This window comes from Elaeis guineensis, chromosome 5 (genome assembly GCF_000442705.2).
Source record: "Elaeis guineensis isolate ETL-2024a chromosome 5, EG11, whole genome shotgun sequence".
Taxonomy (NCBI): Eukaryota; Viridiplantae; Streptophyta; class Magnoliopsida; order Arecales; family Arecaceae; genus Elaeis; species Elaeis guineensis.
In genome coordinates this window covers 92940059-92954165 of record NC_025997.2, presented here as the reverse complement: position 1 = coordinate 92954165, position 14107 = coordinate 92940059, and the positions used below count along the sequence as shown (strand labels likewise).

The window sequence follows — 14107 nt, the reverse complement described above, 5'->3', positions numbered from 1 at the left end:
TTAGCAATCCTATTGCTAATTAATTTTTCTATAACTTATTAACTCTTTATCGAGTTACTTAATTATAACTTTTTTATTGGATTAATCATCAATCAAATTGATAATCAAATTCTATCACGATTCATCGTAATTCAACTATCTGATCAGTCAAAAGTCTCTAGATGTAGTTAATATATGATACAGTCCTTCTATCATGAGTCCCGACTTAATGATAGGTCATGAATGAATCGTCAAACATCATCATCGGTCATATGATAGATTTAATCAGCTCGAGTCTATGTATGATCTTCATGAAAAATCTTTTTCATTAATCACACTGCTATGGCTAGAGATTTAAAAACTCAGTTTCATAAATTTCATAGGACTACTCTCTTCTGTTAGGATCGATAGATCCCATCTAGGTGTACGTCCTACTTCTACAGTAGACCAACTGTCGCCAACATCCACCACAAGAGCTCATTGAGATCCATATTTATGTGCAGTCAAACTCCAGCAGTCTCACTACGAGCAACTGTAGCACCGCAGGTCAAAGGACCAGTCATACAACTGCAGCATCGAGAAAGTCACTAACGAGTGAGCAAACATCCATATGACTTCTCGTGTTGGTTACGCTTAGTGCTAGTTATTCTCTAACAACTATCTGCACTCTCGTTCTAGTGTCACTACACTGCAGATTTGACATCCATCTGTCCGAAGGAAGCGATCCGTGTATTGGTCTATCTAGATCAATCACTATCCCCATAATGATCCTATGACCGGGAGTAATTTAAGAATTAACTATCAATGATATATGTCTCAAATTTATAACTCTTTGAGAATATGTATTATCATCTTGTTAATCTCTTGGATAATTCATGGACACATAAAACATGAATGGTAATATAAATACCCATAAAGTATAAAAATATATCCTAGAAATATAAGATGCATCAACCAAGATTGACTTCTAGGGCATACATCTAACACAAAATACAGCAAAATAATTAGATTAAAATATTTTTAATCTAAATATTCATGTATCATATGAAAGCACCTATGGATCTAGTTCATATGCTAAAATTATCATAAACTGATTTTAGGAATAACAAATAAAAGTTTATAATCAATTCACATACTTGAATCGCTTTTTTTTTGCTTTAAACCTGTAACTGAGGTTGAATCTGATTTAATCTTTGAATCTGAGATCTGAATAGGTTCTGAATCAGCAGCATAAGTATCTTGCCTCTACGGGTATCTACAGAGCCAATCTGAACAGATCCTCTTGATTCCTGCTTGCTTGAACCAAAAGCCTGAATAGGCTTGAACCAAGCCTAGAGAGGCTTTTAATTTTGAACCCTTTTGATTTTTCTTTTTTGATTCTTAAAAAAATCAAGAATCTTTTTTGATTCTTAAAAAAATCAAGAATCTTTTTTGATTCTTAAAAAAATCAAGAATCTTTCTTGATCTCTCAACTAATCAAGAAGAACAACAACTAAGAAGTAGTTGTAACTAACTCTCAACAAACTTGAGATGGAAGAGAACAAACCAAGTAACTAGTTGGCACCAACACTTGACTCCAACCGTTGTTGCCGCCCACCATTCTTTTGGCTCCAAGGAAGGATGCCTAGGGAGAGAGAGGGCATGGACTAGAGAGAGAAAGAGGAGGAGAAGCATGGGCCCAGCAATAGGTGGCAGCAAGATGGGTGGAAGAGAGCTTTTTTGAGAAGTAAGGGCTAGGGTCCTTTATATAGATAACTTAAGGGTGTTCTAATCAAATTAGGATCCTTCCTCCTAATCATATTAGAAATTCTAGCCATAATATATTTAGACCAAATAAATGGAGCGCCATCCAAAACTCACCCAAGTCCACACCCAATGCCAGGCATCCCATCATATAGGATCCAATTAAAAATATCAAATCAGCCTGCATGATTTTATAAATTCTCTTCAAGAATTCTTAATGAATAAAATAAAAAAACTCTTTCTTGATTTAATCCAAGCCATAAATTAAATTTTCAACCACTGGATCTTATTGAATCAAATTCAATTAAGCTCAAAACAAGTGCAGAAATTGGTTAAAACTTATCATATAAGTAAACCAATCATAAGAAAAATTGGGTTCATATCTAGGTGCTAGCAAGGTTAGCATGAACCCAATAGAATTTATCTAAATTTATATAAATTGATGCTTTATAAGCTTATATAGCTTAACCAACTGAAGCCAACTACACGTCGCTCATGCAGCTCAACCAACTGAAGCCAACATCTACTACAAAAACTCATAATCAAGTTAGTATTTATATGTAGTCAAACTACAACAGTCTTATTGTGAGTAACTGTGATACTGTAGGTCAAAGGACCAGTCACACAACTACAGCATCGAGATAATCACTGACGATCGAATAAAAATCTATGTGATCTCTTGTATGGTTACACTCAGTACTAGTTGTTCTTTAACAACTACCCGCACTTTTCGCTCAGTGTCTCTATATCATAGATTAGAGACTTATCTATCCCGAAAGAAGCGAACCGTGCACTGATCTATCTAGATAAATCACCATCCCCATGACTATCCTAAAATCGAAAGCAATTTAAGAATCGATCATATATGCCTCTAATTCTCAATATTTGAGAATATATATCATAACATCAATTTCAAGGACGATTCAAGGACACATAATACTTGAATGGAAAAAAAATTATTCTTTATTGATTAAATCAATAATTTAAGTATAAATTTATGTCATAAAATAAAAATATGTCAGCTAACAATTGACTTCTAGGACATCCATCTAACACCTGGCTGGTGGAGAAAAATTATCTCCGGAGCCCATCTGAAGAGAGTTGAGCTCAGTGATAAATAGAGGCCTAATAGACATTCTTCTAGACTATGGCGAGATGTTGTAAACACCTTGCCACCGGTTTGGAATAGAGTAAAATTTAAAGCTGGAAATAGCTTGAAAATCTCTTTTTGGCATGATAGTTGGATTAGTTTTGTCCCTTTAAAAACTCTGTTTCCCAATCTATATTCTTGCTGCTATGGAAAAAATGGACCAGTAGCCTCCTTTCTCAATAATAGACAAGGAGCTTGGGGTATTCGAACTACCACTCTAACTCCAATTGTTAGGCAGGAAAATCAAACCTACTTTCCATACCTTCTACTATGCAATTGAATTCAAATCAAGATAAAATTATTTGGCAGTTAGAACCTTCAGACAACTTTTCTTCATGTTCTTTGTATAACTTCCTTATCTCTAGAGTTGTGAAATGATCTATGACCAAGTTGATTTGGAAGAAAAAACTATCATTAAAAGTCAAATGTTTGCTGTGGCTAGCACTTTCAAATAAACTGAGTACAAGGGAGCTTCTTATAAAAAAAATTGGGTAAAAATATTGGTGGCTGTGTTTTATGTGCTGGTGAGGTTGAATCTTTGGATCATCTATTCATTAACTGCACCTTTTCTTCCAAAATTTGGTATTGGGTCTATGATAGGCTGAATGTTCCTCTTGTGCCTTCCACTTTATCTTAAGTCTGCTCCATTTGGTATAAACAGCATTTCAATTCTTTCAATCCTATCTTCATGCTAGTGGCAGTTATTGTTTCTAGCTATTGGGAGGAAAGGAATTCAAGAATATTTCTAAAGAAAAGCTTGAGTGAAAAGGATATATTCAGAAAGATGATGTATTGATTTCAAGAATGGACCATTCTCTGTAAACCATCTGAGCTACCTGGTGCAGCTTCTCTGACCAAGAATTTATTAAAAAAGAGAGTTCCTGATGCTAACCTCTGTTGTTAATGATTTGCAAGCTCGTTCTTATTTTTTTTATTGCCCTTCTTGCTTCTTTCTTAGCATCAGTTAATGCCAGTAAAGGAAGCTTGCTCTTAGTCTGAAGTTTCTGCATTTTGGATGAATTTTTTCTACTGGGCTATATCACTCAATTTTTGCTTACACAGTTGAACATATTACCTCTTCTAAATGCATCTATTGAGATGGGAGACAATGATGAAATTTTGCTCAGTAGCCTAGTATTTTCCAGAGCACCCATTGCTGTAATTGTTTGAATAGTTCTGAGTCTCCTCTCTTGGATTTCTTGGTTTTCTCACTTTCAGATGGATTCAACTAAGTCTTTTCCTTGTCTCATTTTGGATCTTTTATTTTTGAACAACTTTATTATTTCTACATTTTGTAATCAGCTAAGATATATTACCTTATAATCTCTCTTTCTAAATTCCAAAACATTTTTTCTCTGAATAAAATTGGTGAGTAGTTGAGTTCTCCCACTACTCTCCACACATCTCCAAAAAAAAAATAATAAAAAAAAAAAGAGCATAGGTGGGAACCATGTTAGTGACCTAACTGAATATCTATTTCTATGGTCACACTCTTTGGATTTCCCTTTATAATTTGGCACACTTATCTTTAGATTTTTGAGAACATTCATTGAAACCTTTGTGCTTCTCTTGGTAATAGTACAAGCATCTGTTACTATTTCTTAAGAAAGTTTGCTGCCACGAGTTTGGTCAGCTGGTTGGCATCCCTCTCCTGCTCCGGAGATGAAATCAAACCCAGGTGGTGGCCTTCAAACGGTGTTTGTGAAAAGAAGATTTACAGAGGTGTTTCATCCCCTTCAGTACGGTGTCAAACACCCTGTCGTGGGAATGACCTTGGGCAATGTCAAGGCTTTGGTGGATTAAGCAAAACCTTCACTTTCTTTTCAAAAACTTTTTAACTTTTATATTGAAACAACAATACTAGAATGGATTTTTCATACATGTAGTGATGAATGTATTACATCCTATGCTTCATATTCACATCCTAAGATTCTTCCTTGCACCTAATTTACATGCCTTCTTGCCATGGATTTATATCATGAGACGTGTGCGTGCATTGAGCTCTCGTACAAGCATATCCTGATCCAATTTACTGTTCTATTGCCAGTCCATTTAGCCGTCAGGTTCCTTAGCCCTTTTTTTAATTGGTAGAAGAAAACCCTTAGCTATTGACATGAAAAACCATAATCAGATGGCAAGTAACATATCAAAGTCACCTCCTATTATCTTTGGTGTTATCTTATTTGCTTTGAAAATTTCATATTAACTGTCACCCTACGAGCACCATTCAAACCACTCTTCATGCACCTTCCCTTGCCCTTTCCCCATCCTCCATCCCAGCCATGGTATCATATGAGGGCTGGTTGAAGGTCTCAGGCAGGTAGAACGACATCACCCCGCCGATGATCCCACACAACCCAAATACCATAAATGGCAGCCCTTGCCCCATCACCACCACCATCGGCGCCACCACCGCCCCGATCTGCTCCGCTTGCTGTATGCACCCGAGTGCCGCATTCCTCACCGTTGTTGGAAAGAGCTCTGCCGCGTACACCAACAACAAATTGTATGTCGCTGCAATCCCAAATATTCCAAGCACGCCGCACACCATTCGGCCTACCGGTGCCATTGCTCCATCACCACCCATCAAGCTCCCCGCCAAACAAAATGCACCACTAAGCCACATCGTCCCAATCACCAGTTGCCTGCATCCAAACCGCTCTAACAACATGGTGGCCAATGTGAAAGCCGGCAACTCACATATCGAGTTTATAATAACACTGATGTATAGATTGGTCTTGAGGTTTACAACATTTAGTGTAAGGCCGTAGTATGTAACTGAGCAAAACAAACTTATGATTGTTGATAGGACCAACCTCCATCGAGTTAGTGATGAACGTATAACATCTATGATTGAGCCTGAGATGACAATATCTGCTATGCTGTTGGTGTCGCTATGAGATTTATCACAGTCCAGAACCAAGGAGACATGGTCGGGAAGGAACCGACCATTCTTCTTAGTGATAGCTCGCATGATCTCAAGGGCCTTCTTGGGTTTGCGGCGAATAAGGTACCAATGAGGGGACTCGGAGATGAAAGGAAGGATGGCAACAACGAAGAAGAGGGTGGGAAGGGTGGTGATGAGGTAAAGGGTGCGCCAAGAGGAAGGGAAGAGGTAGGCAATGGCAGTGAGGGCGATGATGCCTACAGAGAAGAAATAGAACACAGACATGCCGGCTGCGGTACGGCAAGTTGGGCCGACGGGCTCGGTGGCGAGCACGAAGGCTGTGGTGCCCATTGGACCTGTGCAAAGGCCGGTGAGCACACGAAGGATGAGATAGATGGTGTAGGATGGTGACACAGCCGTGAAGCAGCCTAAGATAGTGTTGATGATGCAGCCCACCATAAGCGAGCCCTTCCTGCCAAGGAAAGAGTCTGATAGATGTCCAAAGATGCCACAACCTGAAATGGCAGAAGGATAGAATGCAACAAGATAAATCAAAAGTTATTTGATATTAAATCAATTCAAATTACAGGCACAAGTTGGTTGGCAACAAGTAGGTGAATGTTGAAATGAATTTGTTTGATTCAACCATGAAATTTTATACAAGTGAACTAATTTTTTTATTCATTTGAAATTGGCTCAACCGATTCATGTTTTCATCTACTTCACTTTTTAATGACTAATGTCATTGTTTAATATCAAAGGGCCTACTTAAAATCAACAAATCAAGTCTCATACATTTCCAAAACAATTTGCAAACAAGAATTAGCTTTGTCCCTTGTTCTCTAAACTGCCTATGTTTTTTCTACAATTTAATTATTTTTTATCATGTAAGAAGTATTTAAAATTTGATAGTATGCAGATATAAAATAGTGAGTTGTCCTACTTGCAGTTGGATCAGCCCATTAGATAATTTGATCCTTGATCCTCTAGTCTTATTCTCATTTTCGCATAATCCCGGCATATATTATTCAGTCTATGTTTAAGGTCAAATTTGTTTAGCTTAGCTTAGTCCTAACTAGTGCACGAATCAATTAGCTCATAAAAGATTCTTTTTAGCAAAGGAGATATTTTTTTAAAAAAAATGCAAAATCCAAGCTTAAACTCTCATTTAATGACATGCAAAAACAACATTTTGCTTCTTTGTTGTTGGAGAGTGTGGAAAGGCACAATAGCCAATCGTCTTTCTGCATTTAATTAAGGTAGAGAAAAAGACCAAGTTGGACAAAAGCACCAAGAAAAAAAAGAAATAACTAACGAGTGTAAAGCTCATAAAATGAAAAGAAAAATAAAAAAAATGAAATTTAGTTCTAAATCACCAAAATATATATCCATATAAAAAGGACTTGGAAGAGTATTCCCTGTTTTCTCCATGGAGTTTTATTTCTTTTGGGTTGGTTTTGGATACATTATCTATTACCTATTATTTGCTATTTATTAATACCATATCCTATCTGGAAAGGTTCTCTCTAGAAAAAAAAAAAAGAAAAAAATAAATGTGAAAATATTTTTCTATGAAATAGTTTCTTTCCACAGTCTATGGGTTTTTTTTTTAAACTCATATAAAAAAATGTCAAAGTTCACATTAACCTTGTACAAGAAATTTATTTCAGATCAACCACGCTCCTTTCATTGACAGGATAAAATTCTAGAGGAAAGTCAATGTGGGAATGTATTATAAAGATTAGAATGGGCATGGCCTATCCACTTAGTAAAGAAGGGACAAAAAGGAGCAGGACTAGATCCCGCTGGTAAGCCGGCAAGGTGCCCCCAGTAAGTCAAGCGCCAGTGGGAAATGCATCCAGATCAAAACACTCAGGGTACCCATGTTTTTCTTTCGGAAGTCATTGGTCAAACACCAGCACTGCGCTTGGATTGGTAAAGGATAAACTCTGCAGCAATTAAAGCTGATGTTTTGTCCTCTTCAATAAGGTCGTTTGACCCCTTAGCTTTTTTTTTTTTTATCTTGGGTACTTTTTCTCTTCATTATTTTAAGAATAACAATGATGATCCGGAATGGAATATCCGCATAAATCAGAAGTGAAGTCTCTATAGTCATCCCAGCACAGAATAAAATAAACAGTATATTAAAGAAGGGATAAAACTTCTTTTTCCTTCTTCTCCTATTTAAAAAAAAAAAATTCTAAATTTTGCATACGTTAATGCAAATTGAGATTTGTGGCAGATCGATGTCCATTTATCTCTGCTCAAAATTAAATTTACAATGGAGAAGATTGGGAAGAAAGAAGAAGAGCCCGATCACGAACCATCATAAAAACAAGGATACACCAACTCTTTCGCATTAAAATCTTTGAGAGGTAATTCGGCGAATAAATTTCTTAACAGCTCTTCCATAAAAAGAGAAAGAAAAAAAGGAAAGAACAAAAAAGTTTTGCCAAATGGCAATAACCATCCAAGAATTTCCTGAATGTTTAATATCATCTTATAAAATGGAAAGGGAATTGACTTTGGTTTTGCTTAAATAAGAAAAAGTTCATGTATGTACCAAATCCCCATGGCCATTCTTCTTCACAAACAAAAGCCTCTTTTTGGGGAGATCCTGGTCAATGGTAATAACTAGCAATTCAATATTTTTACCAAAGAAAAAAAAAATAGCTATTCAATATTAATATATTTTTTCTTGAAAATTTTTAATTCAAATCAAGATCTTAAATTCCATAGAAGTATCCTGGGTCTTCCATTAACCAGATTTTTTCTGTCCATCCCGATCAAACACCCTGATAGATACCCTCTAAAACAAGTTACAAATGCAAGCAATGGAAGTGAATGAAATAAAAGAGAAAAAGAGTAAACTAATCAAGGTCATGATTCTACTTACCCACCGTACAGCCCGCAAAGAAGGCTGATTGCACCAAACCAATCTTATACCTATTCCCACATACCAAACCCCATTCCGCTACCGTGGACACCTGCCGTCCCCCGATCCACTCCCATGATCCTGGCTCGAGCTGACAGACGTCGACGTCGCTGCATGCCGGCCCGGTGCACCGCCATGCCGGTTCACGGTCTGCGAAGATGGTGACCATGGTGTGGAATGCATCAAGTGCCCATGCTAGGCTAACAAGTGCGAAGTGTCTCAGCTGCCATGGCCCAAACTCTCCTGAATACTTTTGTAGCATCTCATCAACTCCCATCCTCTCATCACCCTCTTCACTGCATCTTGTTGGCTCGAGAAGGGCCCAGGTGAGGTCCTCAGCTGCTGGTGAGCTTTCCTCTTCCATTTTCTATCCTCTCTATCAGGTTTAGAGTTAGAGATCAGGTTAGAAGGTGAAGACATATATAGATACATATAGAAGTCCTTAGAACACAGCTTGAATGGTTGGGGTTGGAACCATGAAACCAGTGGGATGGACTTTCGGGAGCACACGGAAAGGTGTTCATTTTTTTATTGAACGGGAAGGGGACCCCACGAGGAGCCGGTGGAGGCAGTGTCATAACATTTAGGCTCCCACGAGGGCCCCAATAGTATTTGGTCCATTTATTGATGGGCAGAGAACAATTTTTTTGAAAGGTATTTGTTATGTAGTCATCCGTTCAAGATCAAAAATAATTTGAATGAAGATGATAAAATTATTATTTTTGATTACATCTCACTGATCCTATATGACAATGATTGTAGATTATTTTTATTTCTCAAATTGCCATCCAATTGGATGATGAAAAATTTATTCTTGAGAATGGATATCCAAGATCACTCCAATACAATGATCTTGGGATAAAATTTTAAGGTAATTTTGCTCTTAGATCTAGCAGTTAAATATTGATCAAATTCCTCCATGTTTTACATGAGAAACTTTAAAAAAGTGCTATCTAAGAAAGAGCCAAATAGAAAGCGGCATCCGTGAGATATTTGGATTCCCATCTTGTTTTCTTTCTCTCCTCTCATATTGGCTGCAATGATTTCTTGATTCCGTAAGGCATTTGATTTCTTGATATTTTGATCTTTTAATTTTTTTATGTTTGATTAAGTCCAAGTTATTTTTCTACATATTGATATTTATGCAGAAAATTATTTTTTTTTTCATCCTATAAAACTATCTGTATATCTAAGATGCATAGATTTTTTTCTTAGGATCTAAGATGCATAGTTTTTTCTATAGTTTTATCTTGTAGATCTATTTATTTCCTAAGATGTTTGATCAGATTTTTATGAGTATAAATTTTTTGAAACTATGTTTGCGCACTGGATGTTAGGTTCATCCTTATCTTCCTTCGGAAAATAGCAAGTTGTATATATTTAGACTAGCCATATAAAGAATAATAGGCCGACATATTAGTTGGCCAAAAAGGCTATTAATATCAAAAAGTATAAGCTCTGGATGGCTGATTTCTCCTATGAGACCTTTAGATTTATTATGTTTGGTAGAGTACTCTTGGTTTTCCTAAATATTGATATCCATAGGAAAAATCATTTTTTTTATCATATATATATATATATATATATATATATATATATATATATATATATATATATATATATATATATATATCTAAGATGCATAGATTTTTTTGTCTTGTAAATCTATCTACTTCATAAGATATTTAATTAAAATTTTTTGAGCATAAATTTTTTGAAATGATAAGTTGTATTGATTGATTCAAATACCACATGCCCCCACCCCCCTCCTCCTACACCACTAAAAAAAGCATAGAGAATAGCTTCAAGGAAAAGAACAAGCAAAGATGCCTTAGTTCAATCTATGCACATGTTATGTTTCTGTATGGTACATAAAGTAATTAAAATTTTTTCTCTCTGCCTGATATCAAATATTTTTCTTCCATTCCTTTTTTTAGGGTGATTTTTTTTCCCATTCTTCTACTAACAATAGAACAACAAGAAATTATGTACCTAAAGAGAAAAGACTTTACATAGAAGAACTAAGAAAAATTTTTGGTTTCCATTTCCATAGCAACGTTAATTTATCTTCGCAAATTTGCTCCCCACTTTGTGAAAACACCAGCAATAGAATATATGGTTGAATCTAGATACAAGTTCATTTAGAAGTTAAGGAACAAAAAAGAGTTAAGAGCCCTTTCTTTTCTTTCTTTTTTGGGTTAATAATAAAGCCTTTATCTTTGACCAACTGACGATGACTCTGCATTACAAAATGGTGAATTGCTTAATGGCTTTATTTATTAGAATAAACCACCTTAAGAATCACTGTATTAGAATAGATAGTTGAATCTAGATACAAGTTCATCTAGAAGTTAAAGAACAGAAAAGAGTTGAGAGCCTTTTTTTTTCTCTTTTTTTTTTGGGTTAATAATAAAGCCTTTATGTTTGACTAACTAATGATGACTCTGTATTACAAAATAGTGAATTTCTTAATGGCTTTATTTATTAGAATAAATCACTGTAAGAATCAGTATATTTATTTATATTCTTAATTTATGAGAACTAAAAATACATAAAAAATCTCTTTGGCATATACCAGAGGAATTTTTGGTATTATATGGCCAATGATTGATCCTAGATTCCATAACATACCAAGTATATTATTCATGGATATTCAAGGATCTTTAGTTACTAAACCATGCCATCCTAAATGTGATGATCTTGGATCAATAGGGATCAGATTATCCAGGATAAGAATCATGAATGATTTTAGATTACCATAGTAATCCCATTTGGATCACCAAACACCCCCTTAAGTTAGGAAAATCATTAGCTGATCTCCATTCTTCAATATTATTGGTCTAATTTCATGTTTAGTCCAGCACCGTTCTCGCTTCACTTCTACAATCTGGAGCAACAATAAGGTCATGCTTTTACTGTATTCTAAATAAGCTTTGAAATGTGCCCGTCATGAGGCTACAAATTCGTTTGCCCAAGTCTTATATATAGGTGATCATAAAACTTTCTTTTACTCTCTTATAAAATATTATAGGCAATGTTATGCGTGTGACTCAAAGGTTTGATGATCATGTGCCAAATCTTGTTGGTAAAATTCCCTTGTGTATTTCATGTCTAACAGGAAGTGCTCCCACAAAACAATGCCATAAAAATATTTTAACTCACGGGAGAAACCCTTGGAATTCCACATTAAACTCCAAAGCTTTTGCAAGCGAAGCTGATTAGGGGAAGAAAATTTGATGTAAATCTTTGGTTAGAAGTTTAAAAGTTGATTTAGTATATCTATCCTGCCCATTTGTTGGCAATTAATTTTTTTTCAAGATGATGGATCTCTCAGTATAATAAATCCGTCTTATCTGAAAAAGGGAAAAAAAAGGTGTTCCTTCTCAAGATTTGTCTGGTTTGCCGCTTCTTTTTCTTGTAGGCTTGATGATTCACCTCCATGCTTCATTGGTTGATTTACTATTTTAACTAATGCTTTGGATGTTGAAAAAGCATATATTTTCTTTGTTCGATTATTTTATAATTCTAACAAAAGGCTCAAAATTATAGAATTGATATTTAGAGCTTTAATCCAAATAGTAAAATAACTTATTAAGATTTTTCTTATTTGCAAGACAAACACAACCTAGGAGGTTCTGTTAGGCTAGTATCTATGCTCAGCCAGATACATTGGGGATCTGATGTATTGATAGTATCCATGTGATAACAATAATTTGATAGGCCAATAAATTTTTCCCATTACTTTTTTCTAAAGAAACTAATTTGTGCTTCACACAATTATGCAAGGCGACCAAGATTCAGAACTATCAAGAAACAAATGAGTTTCCTTCTTGGCACCGATCTTTGATGCCTGCCTTGGATTCCTAACTAATTAATATCTGCACATAATTAAACCAATATTGGCTGTACTAATAAACTATAGCCTAGATGGAAGATAGACCAAAACATGGAAACGTAATTATTATTTTTTGTAAGAGCATTCTAAAAACAAAAGCTCTCTGGCCACCAGGAAATGAGGAGACTGCATTGAAGGATAATTCATTCACTCCCTAGCTGTGAATGAGTCAGATTATTGGGGCTCCTTTTCTTAGCATCATTGTCCTGCACTAGCAACTGATTTTTATAGATGTAGTATCATTTGGGCATTCTCATGTTACTATATTATTTGGTTTGCATGAATGATGGACGAATAATTATTTATATGAAATAATTATTCAACAAACGGTGGCCATGCCAAGCCCTTTATCTTCTCTCCACCATGAATATAATGAGTAGCTCAAGGATTCTGTAGATGTGAGAAGAGAAGAACCTAAACATACTATATATATATTCCTCTTTTTGAGTCTTGTCCGTCATAAGAGTCTAACTTAGTATTCAATGCCTACATGGGTTAATTAATCCTATAGGTCTTGTGAGAACATCTTGGCTAATGGGTCTAGTTTAATTTGCTATACCTTATGATCTAGCCCTGTCTAGATTTTATAGATGAGTTATTACTATCTAGGCCACATAAAGTCTAACTATTTCTAAATATATATATTTTTTAAAAAACTAATATATCGTTAAAGATCTATTCTTGAAAAAGTGGCATGATAGTTCAATTTGCGAAGAAAAGTGAGATGGCAATCATTTCTAGTTTTTCTATTGATCTGATAGCTTGAATATTATCTATGGTTCTATGAGAATAGCTTGCACATAAGATGCACATGACCGGTCAAAATTTTTTATGAAAGCAAAGCAAAAAAAAAGGTGCATGATTGTAAAAATCTTCTATTGACTCAAAGATTGACTTTGATGATACTAAAATACTCAAGTATAATTAATGTTGATGCAAGCTTAAGAGAATGGTTGTAGGATTTCCCATGATGCTCAAAAGTTGCATATGAAATCAAAAAGAAGTCCTTTTCATATATCAAAAAAATAATATTTTTCAAAGATTTTGATAAATGATGGAAGAGAAGAGTCGACCCTTAGTTTGTAGGAGCTGGCCCTTGAACATCCACAGGCCTAAATAGAAGATAAATATTTATTTGAGATGTTTAGGAGCTTACCTCAAATTGGAAACCCCAGTGCAACTAAAGAAGATTGGCACATTCCACGAGTCAATCCCAACAAAGTACAAGTTGACTCCAAAATAGTCTTAGGATGAAAATAGAGAGATGAAATTGGGATATTTTATGAGCCGACCCCAGCAGGATACAAGTTGACCCTAGAATAGTCTCAAGATGAAGATATAGAGTCATGAAAAAAGACCTGTTCCCTAGTCAACCCTAGTACTTCATAAGTTGATCCTAGTTTGGGATGAGTCAATCCCAACTTCAACTGAATCGATCTCTAAATGGCCACAATTAAAATATATATAGCTATCTTGAGATATAGTGCTTTACGAGTCAACCTCTGAATGAACCGAGTC

General features: G+C 35.4%; 1 protein-coding gene across 1 annotated transcript; it reads right to left on the bottom strand.

The window, feature by feature from the left end:
• Window positions 1-5016: 5016 nt before the first annotated feature.
• LOC105035259 (organic cation/carnitine transporter 4) lies at window positions 5017-9184 on the bottom strand. The gene is made up of 2 exons (XM_010910763.4): window positions 8656-9184; window positions 5017-6274 (listed from the first exon to the last, which is right to left on the bottom strand). The coding sequence occupies exons 1-2, from the start codon at window positions 9056-9058 to the stop codon at window positions 5112-5114; spliced, it is 1566 nt and encodes a 521-aa protein (XP_010909065.1). The 5' UTR covers window positions 9059-9184; the 3' UTR covers window positions 5017-5111.
• Between the last annotated feature and the right edge of the window lie 4923 nt (window positions 9185-14107).